General features: G+C 46.1%; 1 protein-coding gene across 1 annotated transcript in view; it reads left to right on the top strand.

Moving 5' to 3' along the window:
- Positions 1-23,682, top strand: part of AP2M1 (adaptor related protein complex 2 subunit mu 1) — a 45,209-nt gene that overhangs the window by 12,009 nt on the left and 9,518 nt on the right. Inside the window, exons 2-4 of the mRNA XM_054039470.1 lie at positions 9,137-9,249; positions 18,082-18,347; positions 20,008-20,090. Coding sequence (XP_053895445.1) covers positions 9,176-9,249; positions 18,082-18,347; positions 20,008-20,090 — 423 coding nt within the window. The 5' untranslated portion in view covers positions 9,137-9,175. The remainder of the gene's footprint in view (positions 1-9,136; positions 9,250-18,081; positions 18,348-20,007; positions 20,091-23,682) is intronic.

The following is a 23,682-nucleotide window of genomic DNA, read 5'->3' as shown; positions in this document are numbered from 1 at the left end:
TGGTGTGTTCTAGGAACATCGCATACATCTAGTTCATAGGCGTGCGCAGCCCATTTCATTAGGGTGTGCACCCAGGGAGCCCCGCCCCTGCCCTGCCCCCATCCACTCCCTCCTGCTTCCCGCCCCCTGATCCTAACTGCCCCCCAGGACTCTACCCCCTACCTAAGCCTCCCTGCTCCTTGTCCCCTGACTGCACCTCTAGGACCCTACCTGACCCCTGACTGCCCCAACCCTTATCCACACCCCCACTTCCAGACAGACCCCCTGGGACTCCCACGCCTATTCAACTGCTCCCCACCCCCTGACAGGACCCCCAGAACTCCTGACCCATACAACCCCCCCGCTCCCTGTCTCCCCCAACCCCTCTCCACACCCCTGCCTCCTGACAGCCCCCCCAGAACTCCTGACTCATCCAACCCCCCCAGCTCCTTGTCCCCTGACCACCTCCTCCAGAGGACCCCCCCACTAACTGCCCCTCCCCCAGGACCCTCCTTGCTCCCTGTCCCCTGCCTGCCCTGACCCCATCCATCTCCCACCCTGACAGACATCAGGACTCCCATGCCCCACCCAACCTCCCCCCATCCCTAATCACCACCACCACCCGGGATCCCACCCCCTATCCAACCCACCCTGTCCCCTGACTGCCCCCCACCCCTTATCCAACCCCCCGGTCCCGGGCCCCTTACCATGAGATGAGGCTCCTAGTCTCCCCGCGGAGCCAAACACTGTCCCGCGGGAGCGCGGAGCCCCGGCCCATAGAGCGCTGCGCGCGGCGGCACAGCTCCAGGGGAGGGGGGAGCATGTCTGCCTCACTGCGGAGCCAAACATTGCCCCGCGGGAGTATGCAGCCCCGGCCCCCAGAGCGCTGTACGCACGATGGCATGCCCCTAGGGGAGAGGGGAAGGCAGGGGAGGGGCCGGCGACTTGCTGCGCTTGACCCGGCGCTCCGGCCTGGGAACGGGGACCCTGCAGCCTGCCACGCTGGGGAGTGGAGCCATTTGCCCACCCCTGCATTAGGGTGTGCCTGGGCACACCCTGTGTTCACGCCTATGTTCCTAGTTCATTATCTCCTTCAATTTGTTGCCTCTTGCTGTCCTTTACTTATTTGGCATGGGTGGGAAGACCAGCATGTGGCCATTGGTTAACAGTGTAAAACTGTGAAATATTTGCATATTGACCTTCTTGTGACTGCTTGGGAAGGTCCTGTCTGCTGTCACCTCTGCAGTACTACTCTCTGGACTAAGCCACAAGAGCAGCTGTTAGAATAGATACTATGACTTGAAGGAGCTAATTGAATGAAGAGGGCAAACAATTGCATTGCAGAAACTGGATCTGTGTTAAAGCAGCTGTCTGTTATAGATAAAAGCTGTCCTCAGTCTGGTAACCTCTTAGTGTCTATGAAGCCATTAAGCACACACAAGGATTCACTGGCAAATAGCTGATCTTGGCTGTTTTGTAGAGGGAAAAAACCTTGGATCACTTTTCTCAAAGAACAAATAGTTTGGAAACTTGAAGTCTCACCAGCAAGTGCAGAATAGAGTCTAGGGTTGCCAAAGTTACCTAACTGTCTTGCTGAACTTCCATTCTGTGCACTATTGTACCTTGAGTGCAAAGTGGAGGCTTTGATAAGGATGAAGAAGGCCATGGCTTGCAGCTAGACATCTTTAACTTATTGTGTCTTTAGTGTAGGTACTAGAATTCTGCAGTACGTGGGTTTGGCTTTGTAGGTACTGTATTTACAATACAGAAGTGCAGTTCTACACCACTCTTAGTTTTCCTGATGGCATCAAATCTGTCTGGGATCTTAGATTGCATTGTTTCTGGTGTGTGGTGAGGGAGAAGCATGTAGTTGTGTGTGAGGTGCTGTAGAGTAGCTCTTTCTGTTAGAGGTAAATGTAGTGGGTAAAAGCGGATAGATGACATTTGTAATCAGCAGTTGGGTTTCCAGTGGTAGTCTTAAACCTAGCCTATTCTAGAAAGAGTTTACTCATGGATGCAGCTTATAGCAGCAAAAGTGCTTTTGCCAGTATAATATCTTTATACCTGTTTTCGAGCAAAATAAGCTATGCCAGCCAACACACTTTTACTCCAGTAGAACTGCCTCGATACACAAGGGGTTTTGGCAGTATAAAAAGTTGCATTCCTCTCCAATATAAATTTTGCTGGTATAGTATCTGTGTTGGCCTAGTGTTAATCCAGTCTTGGCTTAGTGGTATCCAAGATGCCATGACTTGAAGCAGTTGTGGAATAAGAGGGAAGGTCGTCTCATAACCAGTTAAAAGACTAGAAACAGAGTAGGAATAAATGGTCAGTTTTCACAATGGAGAGAAGTAAATAGCTGGGATCTGTACTGGGACCAGTGCTGTTCAACATATATATAAATGAGCTGGAAAAAGAGGTAAACAGTGAAGTGGCAAAATTTGCAGATGATACTAAATCACTCAAGATATTAAGTCGAAAGCAGTGTGTGAAGAGTTACAAAGGGATCTCACAAAACTGGGTGACTGGGCAACAAAATGGCAAATGAAATTCCGTGTTGATAAATGCAAAGTAATGCACATTGGGGGGGGGGGGGGGGGGAGAAAATAATCCCAAGTATCCTTCCAAAATGAAGATAGAGATCTTGGACTCATTGCAGATAGTTCTCTGAAAATATCCACTCAATCTACAGCAGCTGTCAAAAAAGCTAATGGTGTTAGGAACCATTAGGGAAGGGATAGATAATAAGACAGTAAATATCATAATGCCACATTATAAATCTGTGGTACACCCACAACTCAAATACTGTGTGCAGTCTTGGTTGCCCCATCTCAAAAAATATATTAGAATTGGAAAAGGTACAGAGAAGGGCAACAAAATGATTAGGGGTATGGAACAGCTTCCATATGATAGATGAAAAAACCTGGGACTGGTCAACTTGGAAAAGAGATGACTAAGGGGAGGGACATGATAAAGGTCTCTAAAATCATGAATGGTATGGAGAAAGTGAATAAGGAAGGATTATTTATTCTTTCATGTAACACAAGAACCAATGACATTGATAGACCGGTTTAATACAAGTAAAAGGAAGTACTACTTCACACAATGCAAAGTCAACCTGTGGAACTCATTGCCAGGGGATGTTGTGAAAGCCAGAACTATAACAGGGTTCAAAAAAGAACTAAAGTTCATGAATGATAGGTCCATCAACGGCTATTAGTCAAAATGGTCAGGATGCAATCCCATTCTTTGAGTGTCCCTGAGACTCTTACTGCCAGATGGTGGGACTGTATGACTGGATGGATCACTCGATAACTGCCCTGCTCTGTTCTTTCCCTTTGAAGCGTCTGACATTGGCCACTGTTGGAAGACAGGATATTGGACTAGATTGGCCATGCTGGGTTAGATCAATGGTCCTTCTTATGCTCATAGTTTCCTATGAAGCTTTAGTAATGTTGTTTTTGCACTTTAGGACACTTCATTAGGTTTGAATTGGGATGAGGTTGGGGAGGGATAGCCCAGTGGTTTGAGCATTGGCCTGCTAAACCCAGGGTTGTGAGTTCCATCCTTGAGGGGGCCACTTAGGGATCTGGGGCAAAATCAGTACTTGGTCCTGCTAGTGAAGGCAGGGGGCTGGACTCGATGACCTTTCAAGGTCCCTTCCAGTTTTAGGAGATAGGATATCTCCATTAATTTATTTATTATTTTTATTTATTACTAATGTGATTAAAGAGCCATAGGTATGGGTCATTGGATTTCTATACCTATTCAGTGTACAGAGTCAACAGGTACTATTATAGCACTCAATGCATGTTAGGTTTTGTACAGACAGAGGAAGACAGACCATTCCTTGTAAAAACAGCACAACATAATGCAGTATCTCTAGCGCTGTATGGCAGTGGGCTTTTCTGCAGGACACCATTAACAAGTCAGTTCAGAGTGACATTTCCCTTAGCTATGGACTCTGCCTGAAATGAGAGAGACCTGAGTCAAGAGGACCAAACTCCAATAAAATAATAAATGCTTTGAAACTCAATGAATACAATGGAATTCTTTATTCCTCTCTAGAAATACTAGATCTTGTTATACTGGGCCCAGCACTTGTCTGTAGCGACAGGCTAGCATGTGCCCTGCATTCTGCTGAAGTGGAAGGATATGAGTATCTCTACTGGGAGGGTGTCTAAGGGCTTGTCTACACTGGCACTTTACAGTGCTGAAACTTGCTCACTCGGGGTGTGAAAAAACACCCCCCTGAGCGCTGCAAGTTTGGGGTGTTTTTTCTTTCTTTTAAGAGCGCTGGGAGAGCTGTGCTATGCCGCGACTACGCAAGTGGCAGCGCTTTAACATTGCCAGTGAAGACTTGCCCTAAAAGTGTCGCCATACTTGGTGCTGCCCTGCATTTGTCATTAACACATTAGAGTCTCTGTAACAATGACAGGGTGTAGTCAAGGCCCCAGGTCCTTTGTAGCACATTAAAGCTAAATTATGGACTGGTGACACATTCTGCAGTACAAGCTCCCATGCTAATCAAGTCAGTCAGGCCTTGTCTACACTGTCCCTTTACAGCGCTGCAACTTTCTCGCTCAGTGGTGTGAAAAACACCCCCCTGAGCAGGGCAAGTTTCAGTGCTGTAAAGTGCCAGTGAAGACCGTGCTAGGGGCACAGCTGCGCTGGGAGCTACTCTCCTTTTGGGGGTGGGCTTTTTTACAGTGCTGGGGGAGCTCTCTCCTAGCGCTGGTGCCATGACTACACAGCCAAGTTGAACAGCTGCCGCGGCGGCACTTTAACATTGGTAGTGAAGACATACCCTTAGTGTCAATGGTATTAAGCTAAATTCCTGTGCTGACTTCAGCTTTTAAAAAAAATCAGTAGTACATTGATTTGACATGTAACTGCATCCCAGAACAGTCACAGTGGGCACACTCTGGCAGTTCAGGAGGTTGGGACTCTTGGCACCTTTGACTGTTCAGGAGTTGTTTTTTGTTTGTGGCATATAGGAGGTTGTTGATCTTAGTTCAAGAATTAAAGCCAATCGGTATAGGTTTATAGAAAACAGATCTTGCCGCAATAACTTCATCTTTTTTGATGAAATTGCAGGTTTGGTTGATAAAACTAATAGTGTGATGTAATACTTGGAATTCTATTAGGTGTTTTGACTTGGTACCACACAACATTTTGATTTAAAAACAAAACTCTAGAATAATATAAAATTAACATGACAGATTAAATGTCTTAAAAGATGGATGATTGATCTCAAAATATAACTGAACAGGGAATTGAGTGGGTGGTTTTTTTGTTAGGGGCCCTTTAGGGATTGGTTTTTGGTCTTGTGCTAGTTAATGTTTTAACCAATGACCTGGAAGAAAACACAAAAATATCACTGATAAAGGTCCCAGATGACACCAACTAAAGAAGCGGCAAATAACAGAGGACCAGTCACTAATACACAGTGATCTGGATCACTTGGTAAACGGTGTGCAAGCAAACAATCTATTTTAATAGGCTAAATGTAAATGTTTAGGAACGAAGAATGTAGGCCATACTTACAGGATGGGGAACTCTATCCTGGGAAACAGTGACTGGGGGTAAAAAAATCTTTGTGGTGGATAAACAGCTAACCATGAGCTACAGTGCAGCATTGTGGCCAAAAGGGTTAATGCAATTCTTGGTTGCGTAAACAGGGGAATCTCAAGTAGGAGTAGATTTTTACCTCAGTATTTGGTATTGGTGCAACTGCTGCTGGAATATTGTGTCCAATATTCAATTCTGGTGTCAACAGTTCAAGAAGACTGTTGATAAATTGGAGAGGTGTCTGAGAAGAGCCATAAGAATAATTCAAGGATTAGAAAACATGATTTATAGGGATAGAGCTCCTTGAATCTATTTATCTTAACAAAGAAGGTTAAGGGGTGACTTGATCAGTCACATACTTACATGGGGAACAAATATTTAATAGGCTCTTCAGTCTAGCAGGCAAAGATACAACGCAATCCAGTGGCTGGAAATCAATGCTTGGCAAATTTAGACTCTAAGGTGTAAATTTTTAACAGTCAGAGTAATTAATCACTGGAACAACTTACAAGGATCGTGGTGGATTCGCCATCAATGCAATTTTTAAAACAAGACTGGATTTTATTTTATTTAAGAGATGCTTCAAGAATTTTTTGGTGGGAAATGTTATGGCTTGTTGCACAGGAAGTCAAACCAGATGATCACAGTGGTCTCTTCTGGCCTCGGAATCTATGAATTAGTATTTGGGGGGAGGGGGGTATATTTCTAACTCTCCCTTTAAGAAGGTGCAGAAATCACTCTAAATTTGAATGAAAAGGTGGGGGATGTGGCACTCCTCTTCATTCCAGCAACCCTGGTCAGCCATTTACAACTCTGCTATGCCTTATAACTAGCTTGCTCTGGCTAAATTGATCAGCAGTAAATTAGCTAGTCAGTCAAGGTTTCATCAGACTTCAGAATAAACATTATTCCCTTATACTTACAGATGTAGAGCGCTGAGAGTTAAACGAGCCTTCATAGAGCACAGTAGGGAAAGCGCTGCAATCTGTCCACGCTGACAGCTGCAAGTGCACTGGCGTGGCCACATTAGCAGCTCTTGCAATGGCCAAAGAGAGCAGTGCATTGTGCTAGCTATCCCAGCATGCAAGTGGCTGCAACATCCTTTTCAAATGAGGGGGGTGGGGTTGAGTGTGACAGGGAGTGTGTTGTGTGTATGTGGGGGGCGAGAGTGGGTTTTGGGGGGCTGAGAACATGTCAGCGTGCTGTCTCGTAAATTCAGACAGCAACAGACGGACACCCCCCCACACCGCCCCTGCCTCTTTCTCTCACATACAGCATTCCACAGTAATGGTTGCTTTGTCTGGGAGCAGATAAGCATGCTGTCTGTCAGAAACACAGCTTTCAAAGGGCATATCTGCATACCTGCAGTGATTCCAAAACAATGACAAGAGTGGCTATTTGATTTAAGGGGATTATGGGACATTTCCGGAGGCTGATCAGAGCGCAGTAATGCAACACCTCGTTCACACTGACGCCTGGGTGTTTCAGCCAGTGCGCACCAAGTGTTAATCTTCTCGTCGAAGTGGAGTACCAGGAGCGCTCTAGCCCTGGAGTCAGAGCACTTTACGTGCCTTGCCAGTGTGGACGGGTAGTGAGCTAGGGCGCCCGGGGCTGCTTTAATGCGCTCTAACTTGCAAGTGTAGCTAAGCCCTTAGTTGAGACACATGCTGCAATATATTCTTCTCAGGTCTACACATGTCTACACTACCGCAGCACTGCTACCCTGCTGCAGCTGTGCCGCTGTAGTGTAGACACTTCGTACATCAACGGAAGGGATTTTTTCGTTGATAGATTAACTATCTCTGAGGTGGTAGCTAGGTCTACAGAATTCTTCTATTGACCTAGCCATACCTACAGTTAGGTTGACCTAATTACAGAGCTCAGGGCACAATGTTTCACAGCCCTGAATGACATGGCTAGATTGTTCTAATTTAAGTGTAGATCAGGTCTGAGTTATTGTTTCAGGCTGTGGCTGTTTCTGAAAATGGGCAGATACTGCTGCTTTACACTTGGTGATCATACTCAGGGCCGGCTTTAGGAAGTGTGGGGCCCGATTCAAACAGTTTCGACGGGGCCCCGACAGGGATGACTAAAAAAAACCACGTAAAAAAAACACATGGGGCTTGTACTCACCGGTCCGCGCTCCTAGTCTTTGGTGGCGGGTCCTTCACTGGCTCTGGGTCTTCGGCGGCACTGAAGGACCCGCCGCCAAAGACCCAGAGCGCCGCCGGGTGAGTAAAAATTAAAAAGGCACCTCTAGCCAGGGAAGGGATTCTCTGCCACTTGCCCCCCACTCTGGACGGCCCTGCCACTGGGCGCGGGGCCCTCTTAGGCGCGGGGCCCGATTCGGGGGAATTGGTGGAATTGGCCTAAAGCCGGCCCTGATCATACTTCTAAGGTTCCTTTGAAACCCTTGGGCAACAGACTTTCTTATTTAAAAAGAGCAGCTTCAATTGTCAACTCAAGCTAAATAGCTCGAATATCCTCAGTTTATGCAAAAAGAATGAGGAGTACTTGTGGCACCTTAGTCTAACAAATTTATTTAGGCATAAGTTTTTTCATGGGCTAAAACCCACTTGGTTCTTTTTGCTGATATAAACTAACACAGCTACCACTCTGAAACCTGTCAGTTTATGCAGTTGCTACACCTAGAGCTCCAAGCATAATGTGATTGTAAGAGGCAAAATCCCCAGAGCTTCACCAAAATTTCATACAATACCAAGTAGTATCATGTCAGCAGCAAGGAGCTTTAACAGTACAGGTCATTCTGTGCCATTAATACCTTAACTAGGAAGTTCATCTCTTAGACTTTAGCTTACTCAGGTTACAAAATGTGCACCCATAGGTAAACTTCAGACTGAATAAACTCTACTGTTGGCTATCACTGCATTGAGGATCAGGAAAAGGGTCTGCTTGGGGTGAAAATCATGAGTAAGTAAAGTAGTCTAGGAGTTCCTAGATAAGATACTTTTTTAAAACCACCTCAAACTTTTTAGATCTCAGGATGTAAGAATCCTGGACCAATACCCTTTTTTGACCTTTGTAGAACAGCAGTTCAAGATAGCTTATTGCCGTGGCACTGCCAGCAAGGGCATATGCACAGGTCCAGAGTGACTGAGCCACAAAGCTTGTGTTTCATAGAATCATAGACTATCAGGGTTGGAAGGGACCTCGGGAGGTCATCTAGTCCAACCCCCTGCTCAGAACAGGACCAATTCCCAACTAAATCAGAGTGACAGATCAGTGTTCGCTTTCCTGAATAACTGGGACTTCGTTCATAACCTGGTAAACTGACTGAGAAGCCACATCAGAGCTTGTGTAAAGTTTCCACTTGGCTCTAATTGGCAGAATCTTTATGGTGATATAGTATCCCATATATTCAAGCCTGTAACTTCATGTAGGGATTTTAGTACCTTAATACAAACCTGTCAGAACTCTCACCTTTTACAGTGACTGACTACATACACGAGTCATTTGTGCTCATCTCCCAGCTGATAGAATTTAGTGCTGTGAAAAGTCTCTAATACAGTAAAGTTACACCACTTATTGCCATACAAAAAGCCTAATGCTCTCTCTGTCTTCTCAGGTCTTATGCAATATGGAAAGAGAAGACTAAGGTTCCATCATGATCGGAGGCTTGTTCATTTATAATCACAAAGGAGAGGTTCTAATCTCTCGAGTCTACCGTGATGACATTGGGTAAGTAACTTGGCTCCAGCTTAAAGCCTCTGCATCCTTGGTCTCTGCACTCTAGTGCCACTCACTGGGAAGACAACATTCCAGAGCTGCTTCCTCTGCATTAGCTGTGCATGCATGTGAGACTAGTTCTTAACTACATTAACTTAACGAGCAGGATTTTTTGACGTACTCTAGATCTGTTTCTGAATATTGGTGTCCTTCAGGTGGTGATAAAGTATACCCTGCTAGTAAGGCTGGGCTTCTCTTGCTAAGAACCTTTGTAAGGAGATACTTCCTAACTTGATACTTACAGCAAAGCTGGTAGATTTGTAGTTAAAGCAGGAGTGGTGAAATGGCATTTGAGTGTATATCACATACCAGGCCTAGGGCACATGTGCTAATCTTCCCCGCAAGCATGGGGAGAAATAGAGGGTACGTTTCCATACTTGGATATCGCCGCAAAGCCGTTGGGCAAAGTTTGCCCATGTCCCAGGAGCCTGAAGATTACATCTGACTTGTATAAAAGAGGTAGTCTACAGCAGTGGTTCTCAACCAGGGATACACGTACCCCTGGAGGTATGCAGAGGTATTCCAGTGGTACATCAACTCCTCTAGATATTTGCCTAGTTTTACAATAGGTTACATAAAAAGTACTAGCCAAGTCAGTACAGACTAAAATTTCATACAGACAAAATGAGAAAGGAAGCAATTTTTCAGTAACTGTGCTGTGACAATTTTATTTTTTTGTTTTGTATTTTTATGTCTGATTTTTGTAAGCTAATAGTTTGAGGTGAAACCTGGGATACACAAGACAAAACCTGAAAGGGGTACGTAAGTTGGGTAAGATTGAGAACCACTGGTCTACAGGGCTCAGCAATTTGTTCTTACAGCTTGGATCAAGCCTGTGATATCCACTGGTTATCATAAAGACAACACCAGTTGAATTTAGGCAACCCCTAGAATAGATTTGAAACTTGCTTTACCTGGCACATCTGTCAGCTGGTGCTTCCCTGATGCTCGGTCTCTGACCTCTATATTTATCAAGTCAAGGATCCAAAGATCTAGCAGTGCTCAACAGAAATTATGTGTCTGCTAGTGCCTCCTGATATGGAAACTAGACAGAAGCATGCCAATAGAGCTAGCAGTCCAACTCTCAAGTGCGGCTTTTTCCTAAAAAATGATTGTGCAAGGCACCTTTTTATATAGTGAAACTCTTGCCTCTAATGTCCAGGATCAACAGATTGGAATCACATAATCAAATCAATGATGACTGTTCAAATCTTCTGAAGGCAGTAGAACTGCCCAGGTGTTTTTGAAGGTCTAACTGGGCCTGTAGAATCTCTACTACTGGTGGTGCAGAAGAACCCAGAACTTTCAGATGAGAGAAGGGAGCATGATTGTGCAATAAGCAGAGTCCACCTTGATGTGGAACCCCACTGCTATTCTTAATCTCTTTTCAGAGCAGATCTTCGCTTCCCAGGGACCTTTATTTAGGCTGCTGCAGACTGAAGAATGCCTCATTTTGGAGCTGGGTTGTGTAGTGGACTGGTTTGCCTCATAATAAAGTTTAGCTTTTATCCGTGGACTGGAATAGAGTGGTGGTGATTGACCATGTTCATGGAAAGGTGGAAGGGGAAGTAGCTATTTAACACAACAATACAAGGAAGCTTATTTAACTGATAAGTTTAAAATGCATCCTTGGTCTGTCAGACTTTTTAGGGAATGTCTGCACTGGCAGAGTTTCTTTGCCGGCAGTTACAGCGCCGCTCAGAGCGCTGAAGGGAAACCACTGTTGTGTATTCACACTGGCAGCTGCCTGCGCAATAGCGTGTTCACACTTGCGGCACTTGCAGCAGTATTCGGAGTGATGCACTCTGGGCAGCTATCCCACAGAGCATCACTTGACAGTGTTGAAAATTCCACGCAATGTAGTCGTATGTCCCCTGCTGACTCTCTTCCCTGACTGGCTGAAAAACTACAATGAGCAGATTAAGTGACCCGTGAGCCAGCTTTCTCTGCAGAAAGTGCAACTTGTGTAGAAGCTAATAGCGAAGGTGATGTTGGCAGGAGGTAAGCTCTTCAAGCTTCAGTTTTCTGTCCTCCTTAGACTGTCTTGAGTAGTTTTCTTACTAATACCTGGTGTTAAGACTTCTGAGATCTGTGAAGAATTTAAAATTAAACTGGGTTTGGCCTCACTCTGCTGCTTATGATGTATGACAGCCTGTAAGTTTTCTTGATTTTTTTTTTTTAAACTTCAAAATATCAATATATAAAACTTGATATCTCCTGAGTTTTCTAGAGGATGACTCTATGTATCACTTGGGATGTACTTATTTTATGCTGAATAGCAAATGTCTAATACACATTCTTGTCCCAAGTGTGCATTATGTATTGGAGTCAGCTGTTAAGCGGGGGGAACAGGTTCTAAACAGTCCCTTACCTTCAATTGCTCATCTTTCATTCTTGTATGTTCTAACTTAACTAATTCTCTAGTTGCCTTTCCCAGGGTATGCAAAACATGAATTTGTCCTTTAGAAAGGAGAATCTTTCAGGCTTTCATTATGCATAACAAAGAAAAGGGCGCAGAACCCAATTTTGCTTTATAGGCTACCTTTTAATACTCCCAAGTGCTAAATGGGAGAGCTTGTAATAGCTTCTCTCCTTCTTGCTCATGTGATGGCCCGGGAGACAATGCATCTGCATGAATGTTTCAGAATATTCTAACACCCAAAAATAAGCAGCCCTCTGAAGATTTTGATATCTGCTGGGTATTGACACACACACCTACACTAATGCAGAATGTGTAGTGGAGAAACAAGTATGCAATTCTCTCCTTTCCTGCAAATATCAACATGTAAAGTCTCATAAGAATTCAGTTAAGGGTATGAATTCTGCAGCCTTGTAGAGCTAAAAGTTGATTCTAATGTCTCTAAAAATGACACCACTTAAGGATGGTTTATCTAGGGTGACCAGACAGCAAGTGTGAAAAATCGGGATGGGGGTGGGGGGTAATAGGAGCCTATATAAGAGAGACCCAAAAATCGGGACTGTCCCTATAAAATTGGGACATCTGGTCACCCTAGCTTTATCTGAATAGCATCCATTGAAACACTGGCTTGCATAAGGCCGTAGCTGGGTGAAATATAACTTGCAGTTCCCTTTATTTTGCACCCCCAGCATGTCAGTCTTTCAGAGCCTAATATGCAGTGAGGCATGTGATCTTTTTTGCATGAAAAGTCACCCTTGTGACTGGAAAAAGCTGCTGGCAGAACAGGTGGCAGTACTGGAGCCTTGGCCTTTGCTCCCAGTCCTGTACCTCATTCAGCAGTTCGCAACCTCTTTGGACTCAGGACCCATTTGTAAACCGTGATGGCCTGTCATGACCTAGTAAATAGCTTTAGTGCAACAACAACAACAAAATCTGGCTTAAGTATTTGTTACCCATGATATACAATATATATATAAATGAAATGCATGCTAAATAAGTACACTGTGCGTATTCTAGCAGTAGCTCCTATCCCCACTCTGGGCATTGCAATCTCTGGGGTTAGCACTGCTCAGGTTTGCTTGGCATCCCTGTGTTGGTTGAGCCAAACTGGTGAGTGGCATTGTGATCTGGTATTTGGGGTTGCAGCGCCACTTACTCGTATTTGGCTCTTCCCTCATGATGGAGGGGCAGCTGGGCCAAACCTGAACAGCGCCCCGTGCACCAGGTTGCAACTCCTAGAACAAGGAGTGGTGCCTAGCCAGCCCTGTGGGACCAGAGCTGCCACTGCAGGGTAAGCACGGCGTGGGCTCACTCTGCAGCTCTCCGCGTGACCCTTTGACGCATTCATCGTGACCCCTGGGTTGAGAAACGTGACCTCTGCCTTGCTAAGCAAGTTGACTAGCCAGTCTGGGCCCATTTAACCTCCTTTGACTGAAGGGGAACTCCTACCTCTACTTGGCTGTGGAGATCATAATACTGTGTCTGGATTTTGCTTTCAGTAACTTTCCTCCTCTTACAAATCAGGGAATTGAGGCCCATGTTAAATGTCTTGCCTGGAAGGAACTAGAAAAGTATGTCTATAAAATTACTACAACTGTTTGACACTGAGGAGATTATAAAGTGGGTTGGCCAAGCCTGGGCCTGTACATATGCTCAAGCTGCTAATGTGGCTGAGTGAGGTGGGTACTTTTGCTTTCAGCACCTCTTTCCAAGGGTACAGTATAAACCAGGGGTAGGCAACCTATGGCATGTGTGCCAAAGGTGGCACGCAAGCTGATTTTCAGTGGCACTCACACTGCCTGGGTCCTGGCTACCGGTCCAGGGGGCTCTGCATTTTAATTTAATTTTAAATGAAGCTTCTTAAACATTTTAAAAACCTTATTTACTTTACATATATATTATAGACATACAGAAAGAGACCTTCTAAAAATGTTAATGTATTACTGGCATGCGAAACCTTAAATTAGAGTGAATAAATGAAGACTCGGCACACCACTTCTGAAAGGTTTCCAACCCCTGGTATAAACTTTGGTGAAAGGCTTCCTGAGTGAAGGGTTTCTCACAATTTGCAGCTCTGCAAAACTGCTTCAGTTTCACTTATCTTGTAACTTCTAAAACTGGTAAAGATCAATTAATCTTTCAGCAGGAACTTCACCTAGCTCTTAAAGTGCCCAAAGAATTATTGGGGATTTCTTCTGTCTGTGTCTGGAACCTGGTACAGAGTTGGCTAATGGCTCACGTATGCTATTTTTATAAATAGTTGTAACTTGGTAGGGAGTGTCCTGTGCGTTCTAAAAACTTGTGATGGAAGTGAGCAATTAAATTAGTGTTATTTCTGATGTACTGTGTAGTGAGTAAGGAGAGCTTTATGCTGATGTCCAAACCAGGAAATAGCAAAGCCATGTCTGCTTTAAGCTGTTGCTGGCCTGTCTCTAATGATGTGTTTAAAGGGCAGAAGAGAATGGAATACTATCCAGCTTCTAAGTATTCCAAAGGAAATAAAAAATACTGTTGTCCAGTGTCCTAAGTGGAGTCTGGGTATGAAATGCTCCAATCTTGTTGCTAAAGCATTGCTGGATCAATTTGGTATCCTAAATGGCTGTATTGTGACTCTCCTGGAGCCTGTGGACTCTTGTTTCCAATCCATCTTAGCTGAACAGTGATGTAAATGCAAAAGTCAACATGAGTGTCATGCACTCTTGTGCATAGAGGGGAGGTATGCATGCCACAAACTCACTGCTGACGCCCTTGTTGGTAGATAGCTCATTCCCTGCATGTTCGTCTTTCGGTGCCAGAGCTGAGACCCACTGACAGGATGTCTGTCTTTGGAGGGAGAGGATTGGGACTAGATGGGGATGGGATTGGGAAGATTTGCGCTGCTGCTTATGCCTTATGTGAACTCTGAGAAATTAGGGCTTCTGACTCCTTGGCTCTTGTTTGGCCCTTCACTCCTGCCAAACTCTATGGAAACTTGAAACCTACACACTGGGAGAGAAACTCAAAGCCATGGGTCTACAGTACCTAGAACCCTTTCCCCTTGTGCATATGGAGAATCTTAAACTGTGTATGGTAACTTTAGTGTCCAGTGAGCAGAGTGACAGTTAAGTAACCATTGCTTTGAATTTCCTGGCACTTCTGTATAGCAATCAAATTTGAGATTTGTTTGCTTGCAACTTCTCTCTAAAAGAATGGCTTGAAATAAATGCATGTAGTGCATCTGCCAATGCAATGTAACTAGATGCATGCATAAATAGTCGTTACCTTTCTTAAACTCCAGATCAATACAAAAGCACAGTGCAGTTAATTCAGGATACCACGGAAGGGTTCACTGTAACCTTCAAGCACTGTTTTTATTTGTATGGTTAACTCCTGAAGTAATCCTACCTGCGTTTAAACATGTTCTCTCCATATAGACACCTGGTAGGAATGTGCTATTAAATGGCAAATTGCATGTATCCTCTAATTCTTGAGCATTTGGTTCAAACCAGACTCCATTAATATTGCTCTTGTGCTTTGTGGTTATCACACTTGTTCGTAGTTGTGCCAAGCTGATGACAAAGTGCAGCATCTGAATCTTCTGGAAGTGCCATCTCTCCTTCATGCTCTGATTGATTGTGCCTGACTTTCTATAATTCCCTGTGGTTGGACCAAGCCTAAGATGCTTCAGCCAAAACAATAGCCTTTTAGGAGAGAATGGTGTCTCAGTCAGATCAGTAATATCACTCCTGATATCTGCTGTAGGGGAAATCTAAACTCTAAGCAGGCTTCTCCTTTAGATGCAGTCTCTTCATTCTTGGTGTCTGCCATTTTATTTGTAATAAACTGCTCATAAGAGTGCGAATTGGGTAATGCTGATAGCGACTTGGGTATGGCTCTGACTAAACACCCAATTAGAGCTGCCACTACACAGCACAGAAATCTGTTGGCACAGACAACTGCTGAGTGACCACTGCATGTTAAGTTTCTGTCTGCAATGGCTTCACTGCTGTCACAGCTTGTGACTTTCCATGAAGTCCCTCCATCGCCGCTTGTGCCTGGAAATGGGGAGGGGGTGCTGTTGGTCTCTCCTTATCTCTTTGAATTCATTGTGCCTTGTGTGTGTTTCTAACCCTTTCTCTTGTTGCTGTCACTCCTCCTTTCTTCGCTGGCGCCATTTCTGTCCATCCCATCTCATTGGCTGCTGTAGCAATAGGTAAGAGATGCGTGGCAGGCCATGACTGGCCCTACGAAGTGGGGAATTGGTGTGCTAAAAGGTTTCATTCATTTGAGGCTTCCTCTCTGTCTTGGACCAGTCAATGACGCTTGGGGCTAGAATTAGTTAGTGGGGAAGGATTTAGCCCAATCTTGGAGCATTATCGTTCATTGCAGGGTTTATTGGGTAACACTTCAGTATTACTGAGGAACTTAAACTCTTCAGGATGAGAAGTAATTCTTATCAGCCTGTCTGCATCTTGAAGACCGAAACTAAACTAGTATTCTTCAAGGTTCTTAGGTAGTAATACTTGACAACATAGTGTAGGTGACAAGGATTGAAGGGGCTGGAACTTAATCCATTTTGAGGATGGGTATTTACTATCCAACTCACTAATATTAACTATACCCAGTATCTTGATTACCAAATTGCAAAGGCATCAGAATTGCAGTAGGCAGTTCAATACCTAACAGCCTATTAAACATTTTATTTCTATCTTCTATATCAGCGGTTCTCAGACTTTAGCAACCTGAGGACCCACTTTTTGACTTACATTTTTTCATGGACCCCCAAACTCCCTGCTCAGCTCCAGGCCCTATCCCCGCTCCACCCCTGCCCCTCCTCTTCCCCACTTCTTTCCTCCTTCTCCCTCTCTCCCTCCCTCCCTCCCTCCCAGTGCCTCCTGCATGCCGCTGAACAGCTGTTCCGCAGCATGCAGGAGGCACTTGGAGGAGGAGTTGATCAGCAGGGCCAGTGGCTCTGGACATGACTCTCAGATCCCCTGGAGCACCCTCATGGACCACTAGGGGTCCGCAGACCAGTTTGAGAAACCCTGTTCTATATCATACGGTCAGTCCCAGAGCAGAGGTATTGAAGGACTATTGTATGGCTCCTAGCTCATGCCTTGGTGTACAGACTGTAGTTCTCAAGCTTGCATCAAGAAAAGAGTGTAAAAAGCCTCCTGACTTACTCCCTGGATTCTTAGTCTTAACGGACTTCCAGCTTAATTATGGGAGTACAGTCTGGTAACTATGCAATGATCAAGATTCCAAAACCTTCCTGCTACATAATGCAGAAGGTTGAAGAGCCACCCTCTGGAGTTTAGTTCTAGGTTTAAATTCCACATCTCTCAAAAGTAAAGACATTTGTACAGTAAGGACTTGGTCTAGTGCACATAAATTGTCAACTGTGTAGTGGGTTTTAAGGCAGATGACCAGAATGGTAGTGCATCATGTTGCCGTTAAGGGAAATGGCAGAGCTACATAGGGGAAGCTTGCACAGCACCTGCCTGCACTATGCAAATACACTAGTGCATTTCCATTAGCATGTTGCACCATTGGAATTCTAAAAACCATCAGTCAAACCACTCTGCTGTTCTATAGTTGAATATAGCATAATAAGGAGTAGCAGTGTAAACTGCAACCAAGTAAAATAGACTCTAAATTCTACACTTCACCTACTGGTTTGAGTTTCCTCATTAATGCTTGCTGTGTTCAGAGATGAAGCAGATTTGGGAACAATCCCATTCCTGACACCGCCTGCCTCCATATATCAGGCAAGTGAATCTAGTAGGATTTGATGGATTTTCACAATGGCATGTGATATGACAGCAGTTCCTTCCATGCAGAAGGGGTTGCAGTCAACCTAAACATCAAGCAAGTTGTGGGGGGCAGCCGGTGTAGAAGCCAGGCTGCTGTGAAGCTTTAAGGGGTGGAGAACAAGAAGTACCAGGCTGTTGTGTATTTAGTCAGAATTGGGTTTCTCTCTAACTAGGCCACAGCCTGCCATGCCTTTTGGCCTCTGACCGTGCTAGTCAATGAGGGAGCACTAGCAAGGTGAATTGAGAGGAAGCCTCTTGTTAGGCCAGTTGAGAAATTTCCATCTGGAGGCAGATGGGAATTGACATTGAGCCTTAATCCAAAGCTTCTTAGAGGTTCAGTAGGTTCTTTCCTTGTCCCCTTCACATAGTATATTCCAGGATTTACCATCTCTTAACTCCGTTAGACTCCATTAGCTAGAATGTCCCAAACACCCTTCCTGATAAGGGCCAGGTGCACATAGCTGTAGTCGAACAAATGTAGACCTTAGGCAGCTGGTCAGAAACTGTAGCCAAACCTGCAGGGTGCATATGGAGTTTAATTCTGTTTTTCCGCCTCTTGTGACAATCCTCTAGGCGGAATGCAGTGGACGCCTTCCGTGTCAATGTCATCCACGCACGGCAGCAGGTGCGTTCACCTGTCACCAACATTGCCCGCACCAGTTTCTTCCATGTCAAGCGTTCCAACATCTGGCTGGCTGCAGTCACCAAGCAGAATGTCAATGCTGCCATGGTCTTCGAATTCCTCTACAAGATGTGCGACGTGATGACTGCCTACTTCGGGAAGATCAGTGAGGAGAACATCAAGAACAACTTTGTGCTGATCTATGAGCTGCTGGATGGTGAGGAGTTTCCCTTGTGACCCCTACTTGAGACACCTAGTTAGTTCCCAGGATCTAGTCAGACATAGCTTACCGCCATCCCAGTGTTGGCTCTCAGAGTATCTTTGTGTAGTTTGTATGGGGCAGGGCCATACCGCTTCTAGCTCTGCTCTAACGTTCCATTGCATTCTGCCTCCCAGTGCTCTCAAGTGTAGGATGATGGAGCTTCCCCCCTTCTCAAACACTTACACTTGTTAGCTGCTCCTCATTTCAGTAGTGAGATTACCTGTGCTATCATGGTGATGAGGATGGCATAATGTAGAGAAAGTGAAGCAAATCACTGCTTCAGCAACCATCATTGAATCTAATCAAGAGCTGGTGGCCATGCCATGTGGGCTGTTTGCCCTGTTCCGTACTTGGTGTTAGAGCAAGTCCGGGGAGCTAACACCTGAGCCCTCTCCTCTCACTGGGGAGAGAGTGCAATAATACGCCATTGGAAGCAGCTCTGAACTGCACTCTCTTCTATCTGGCTATTACAGGTACCTCTTTGGATGCTCATTGAAACTTTTTTTGATGCTCAGTGTATTTTAAAAAACAAAAAACACCTGCTTGGGTCCGTGGAGGCTAAAGACCTGCACTTGGGCTGATTCTGGGTCCTCATCTTGCCTAACACTAATACAAAGAGAATTATTTCTAATGCCTTGACTCTCTTGATAGCCAGTGTCAGCTATTTCCTAAAACTGAGCTCCATCTTCCTCCAGACTTGAAATCAAAAGAATGAAGCACATGTGGGTGTACTAGCATTCAGTTGCCTGCCAAAGGTCACAGTTAGTGCTTGATAAACTTTCTGCAGGTCCCTCTTGATGGGGGTGGAGGAGAAGCTAGAGAGCTGTAATTTATTGCCATTTCTCTTACATGGCAGGCTCTGCCTTTGGTGCTCAAAGCCTGCCCTCTCCTAGCAGAGTGGTAACAGTTCCTGCATGTGCAGTGTCATGTTCTATTCACATTACAGGTTTGCCGTCCCCGCTGGATTTTGTGTAGGTGGCCCGCTCTCCCCTGGAGGGGCCAAGTGCACTTCTTTCTCTGTAGCTAACGGCTGTTTCTCTCCCCTGCTGGCTCGCACTGCGGTGTCACTACTCTGCTGTTATTTTTTTAGGTTTTGATTTTTATTACATCTTCATGCGAAAATCAAAACCTAAAGAAAATGCTGCAAAGATAGATTATTCTGCTGTTGGATAGACCCTCTTCACTGTCCCTTGGATGTCTGTGGATAGACCCTCTTCAGTGTCCCTTGGATGTCTGTCTTGTCTTGCTGGTATTTAGACCCTGAAGTACAGCCCCGTGAGAGCTAGTGAGCTCCCCACTTTCAGATGAACAAACTCTCCCTTGCCCCCAGACTGGCTTGAAAGTACGATTTCCCCCATACAGTCACGGCAGTTAGTCCAGCAGGGCTGTGTCTCTGCTGCAGAGGAGCATTCTGGTGCGAGTCTTGGGCTGGTCGTGTCTGCCCTGCTTCAGAGGCTCCAGGTTCTGTGGCAGGGGGGCGGGCAGCCATGTGCCAGTCCTCTCTCCCTCTAGGAATGTTTAGTGCTGGGGGCTGCGTGTGTTGGAAGTGACTTACACCCTGGAGCTCGCCTGTCTTGTGGGTTCATTGAGCTGATTATTCTTTACCCTTCTGTAGAAATCCTGGACTTTGGCTATCCTCAGAACTCTGAGACAGGGGCTCTGAAAACCTTCATCACGCAGCAAGGCATCAAGAGCCAGGTAACGAGGGGGATTCGGGATATAGGAGCTCTGTCCTGTCCCTCGTCTAGCTTGGTATAAAAATCTGTTTAAGGAAGTGTAGGGGTCTCCGTCTCTTGGGGGAGGGACTCTATCTAAACGACACAAACTTTGACTGTGGGATGGGATCTGAGCTGAGCATGGTCTTGAGCATGGTATAGGACCCTGGATAGATTGAGGGAAGGGGAGAACCTGAGCAGTGTCTTACTGTGTTTAGGATGCACTTGCTCCATCTCTTTGTTCCTCTCCCACGAGGGCAGGGTCTGAGCTGGGACAGCTCTGATCACTCCTTTCCTCGCAAATGTTCAATAGTTTGATTTCATTGCACCAACTGACAACGAGGCTGGCAGGTGGAGATAAGTATGTATCTGGGTAAGTCCTAGACATAGCCCGATTAGGGAGAGAACTTGTTCATCTCCCTCTGCTAGAGCAGGATGGCTCTGACTCCTCTAGTCTACTCTCCAGTTCTCAGTGTCTCAAGCCATGGGGCTCTCACCTTCGCCTGGGTGACCCTTTTTGCAGCCTGATGAGTCTTGCTGTTCATCTCCCTTGTTCTTAGTTACATGGCCTTGCCTGCTCAGATTTAGATGCTACTTTTGTTTAGCTTTTGTATAATGGTAGCACCTAAAACCCCCAAAATGAAATTAGGTTTCCACTGTGCTAGGCAGTGTACGGACACCATACAGTGTTTGCCCCAAAGAGCTTAAGTCTAGGTAGGTAGGGGAAAAAACAGTGCTATCACTAGATAATAGAAGATCCTTCATGTGCCCAAAAGGGAGGGCTGGGTGTTAAAGGAGGGAAGCTTAAGCCTCATGAAGGAGGGTGTAACCCTTTGCTGTTCAGTGCTTTTGGGCGGCACAACCTGAAATAGAACTCAGAATTGGGCTTGTTTGAATTCTCTTGGGCAGGCATTGCTTGTTTCCTGGGGCGAGATCTTACTGATGCACTCAACTCCACAGAGCTGTTCATGAAATCTACCTGCCATGGAGTAGGAGTTGGCCCTGAGGCAGAAGGGCCAAGTGAGGTGAAAGAATTCTGCCTCTAGTGCAGTTGCAGTTCATGTTGGACCCTGTGGAATTGCTGGAGGCACAGCAGTCATTCAGCTCAGGTTCCAAATGGCCGTCCCCAGAGCAGACCAAGGATACACTCCATCTACTGTAGGCAAAAACCATGCAATTCAGAGTGGAGAATATCACTTCTCCTCACCTGCTCTGCATAGGCAGGGTTGGAAGAAGAGGGGAGGGGTCTGCAGTCCTAAGCCTGGTGAGTTTCTCCAGGGCTGCAGTCCAGCTCCCTTCACCTGCACTAACTTTCCCAGTAACTGCTTTTTTTAAACCAGGACTCCAACAGCAGTGGCCTCACCCTTGGCCAGCCCAGAGCCCCGCCCACATTCCCTCTTGCACAAACTGCTGACTTGTACTCCAGCAGGAAGTGTCAGGGGCCAGATGTGAAGGCTCTGGAAAGGCTTTTCTTCCAGGCTTCCTCCCTCCTCACCCCCTTCTGATCACTCCAGCCTGCTGCAATCTGACACGCAGGGCAGTCAGTTCCCAAACTGGCTGAGTCAGCTCCTGTTCCTAGGAACACTTAAAACTAACCATCTCCGTCACTTCCTTCCTTCATATATTTTTTTAAACACGGCTCTTCATTCCTGTTTTTAGCAAATCTTCATGCTGTTAGGCAATGAGCTGCCACACACAGCTCAGGCTCCATCACCCTTATACCTAGCTCATTCAGCAGCTGGCCAGAGCCCCAACTATGCTGTGACCTCTGTATTAAAGTAGTTTAGACTATGGTCCATCTTGATCCAAATAATAGTTCTGCTTTGCATGCTGGGATTCTGTCAATGGGCTTCACCTTCATGTTAAGAACAAGAGCAGGTACAGTCTGCGTCTGGCATTGTACCTACAAGGCCCTCAGATTGTTCTGCTTGAGAGTCCTACCATATTTTCAGGGCTTTGTTCCCACCATCATGCACTCTGCGTCTTCTATCAAAGAAAGCAAATTTTGCTTGGAACCAGACTTCTGTTAAAGCCAAGGACTTGAACTGCATATAACCATTGAGACTAAACCTGCAAAAGCATGTACACAGGGCAGAGCTAGGTGGCTTGCCTGCCCTGCTTGTGCAAAGACATTTTAGGCCTCAATCTAGCTGCAGTGTGGAAAAGACTACTCTAAGCATCCTTCAGTTCCAGTTAGCCTGACTTATGACACTTTCCAAATAGGTTTGAACTCTGCTTCCTTGACCAGGGCCGTCCCTATCAATTATGGTGCCCTACGCAGCCCAAGCACCTGCTCCTCCTCCCCACCCCCCACACGCAGAGGGTCTGGGCTGCATTCAAGGCCTCCGGGCCAAGGAGGCAGGAGTTGTGGGAGACCACTTTAGGGGAGGGGACTTGGGGAAAGGGTCCCCCCGCACTCACCGGTGGTGGGAAGTGGAGCGACCTGGCTCCAGCCGTGTTGTTCAGGGGAGGGGGAAGGACCACCCCCCGGCACTCACCGGCGGCGGGAAGCGGAGCAACGCAACTGGGAGCTGGCAGAGTGGAGCGGGCTGGGGCTGGGTTGTTCCACTTCCTGCCGGTGAGTGTGGGGTCACTGGGGGAAGAGGCTTGGGGGGAAGAGGTGGAATGGGGGCAGGCCAGGGGTGGAGCAGGGGGGAAGGCTGAGGCAGGCCAGAGGGAGTTGTCCCGGGCCCCATACCCCTAGGGACAGCCTTTCCCCTTGCAGTGAGCGCAGCCCATGGGGCGGGCCGGCCAGGGGATAGGGCGGGGTGCCAGAGCTGGTGCTGCCGCGTATGCAGCACGCAGCTGCCTAGGGAACAATAAATTTGGGGCAGTTAGATGCCCCAAATTTCATGGTGCCCTAATCAGCCGCGTATTCTGCGTATGCCTAGGGATGGCCCTGCCTTTGACACATTGACCCCTTACCACCTCCACAGGAAGGTCTTAAACTGTCCACAATGTACATTGCCTTCTGGGAAGGGCTGGTAACAACTGGATACAAATGTATCCTGGAAATGGTAGTTCTGACCAGCTATCGCTTTATAGCGTCTCAAAGCAGCTCCCGGGGGGTGCTGGGAAGAGGGTCGTGTCACTCTGGAGATCATGACTGATATCAGTGTGTCCCTTCCGGTCAATATTGTGTACCCACATAAGGGGTAATCTGTCTTCTAGGGAGACCCGGCACTAGAACACAGCATGGTACAGATTGCATTGATCTGCCTTGGAAGAAGCTGGCACTGTAGCGTGGTTCATCCTCCCTTTCATGAGAAACTAAACTCGGCTTTTGAAATCTTTTTTCCTAATGGCCCTGCTCCTGGGCAGAAAAAGGGAGGCCAGTTTGCCATCTCTGTACCCTCTACTATAAATAGGAACTAATTCTAGGGAAAAAAAATCACACTCCACACTTCCCCCTCCCCCCCCAACTCAAAAAGTGTGCCCTATGGGAACTTTCTACTGCAATTCCCATCCATCAGTATCTCCCTTACTTCTCACTTATTAGCAAAGTTCTGGACATTCTGCAGCTATAGAAACTCTATAGCTACAAAATGCCTGGTAATCCCCACTCAGAATTGGAA

This window comes from Malaclemys terrapin, chromosome 9 (genome assembly GCF_027887155.1).
Source record: "Malaclemys terrapin pileata isolate rMalTer1 chromosome 9, rMalTer1.hap1, whole genome shotgun sequence".
Lineage (NCBI taxonomy): Eukaryota > Metazoa > Chordata > Testudines > Emydidae > Malaclemys > Malaclemys terrapin.
Note: the sequence above shows the minus strand (reverse complement) of the source record. Positions and strands in the feature narration are given on the sequence as shown.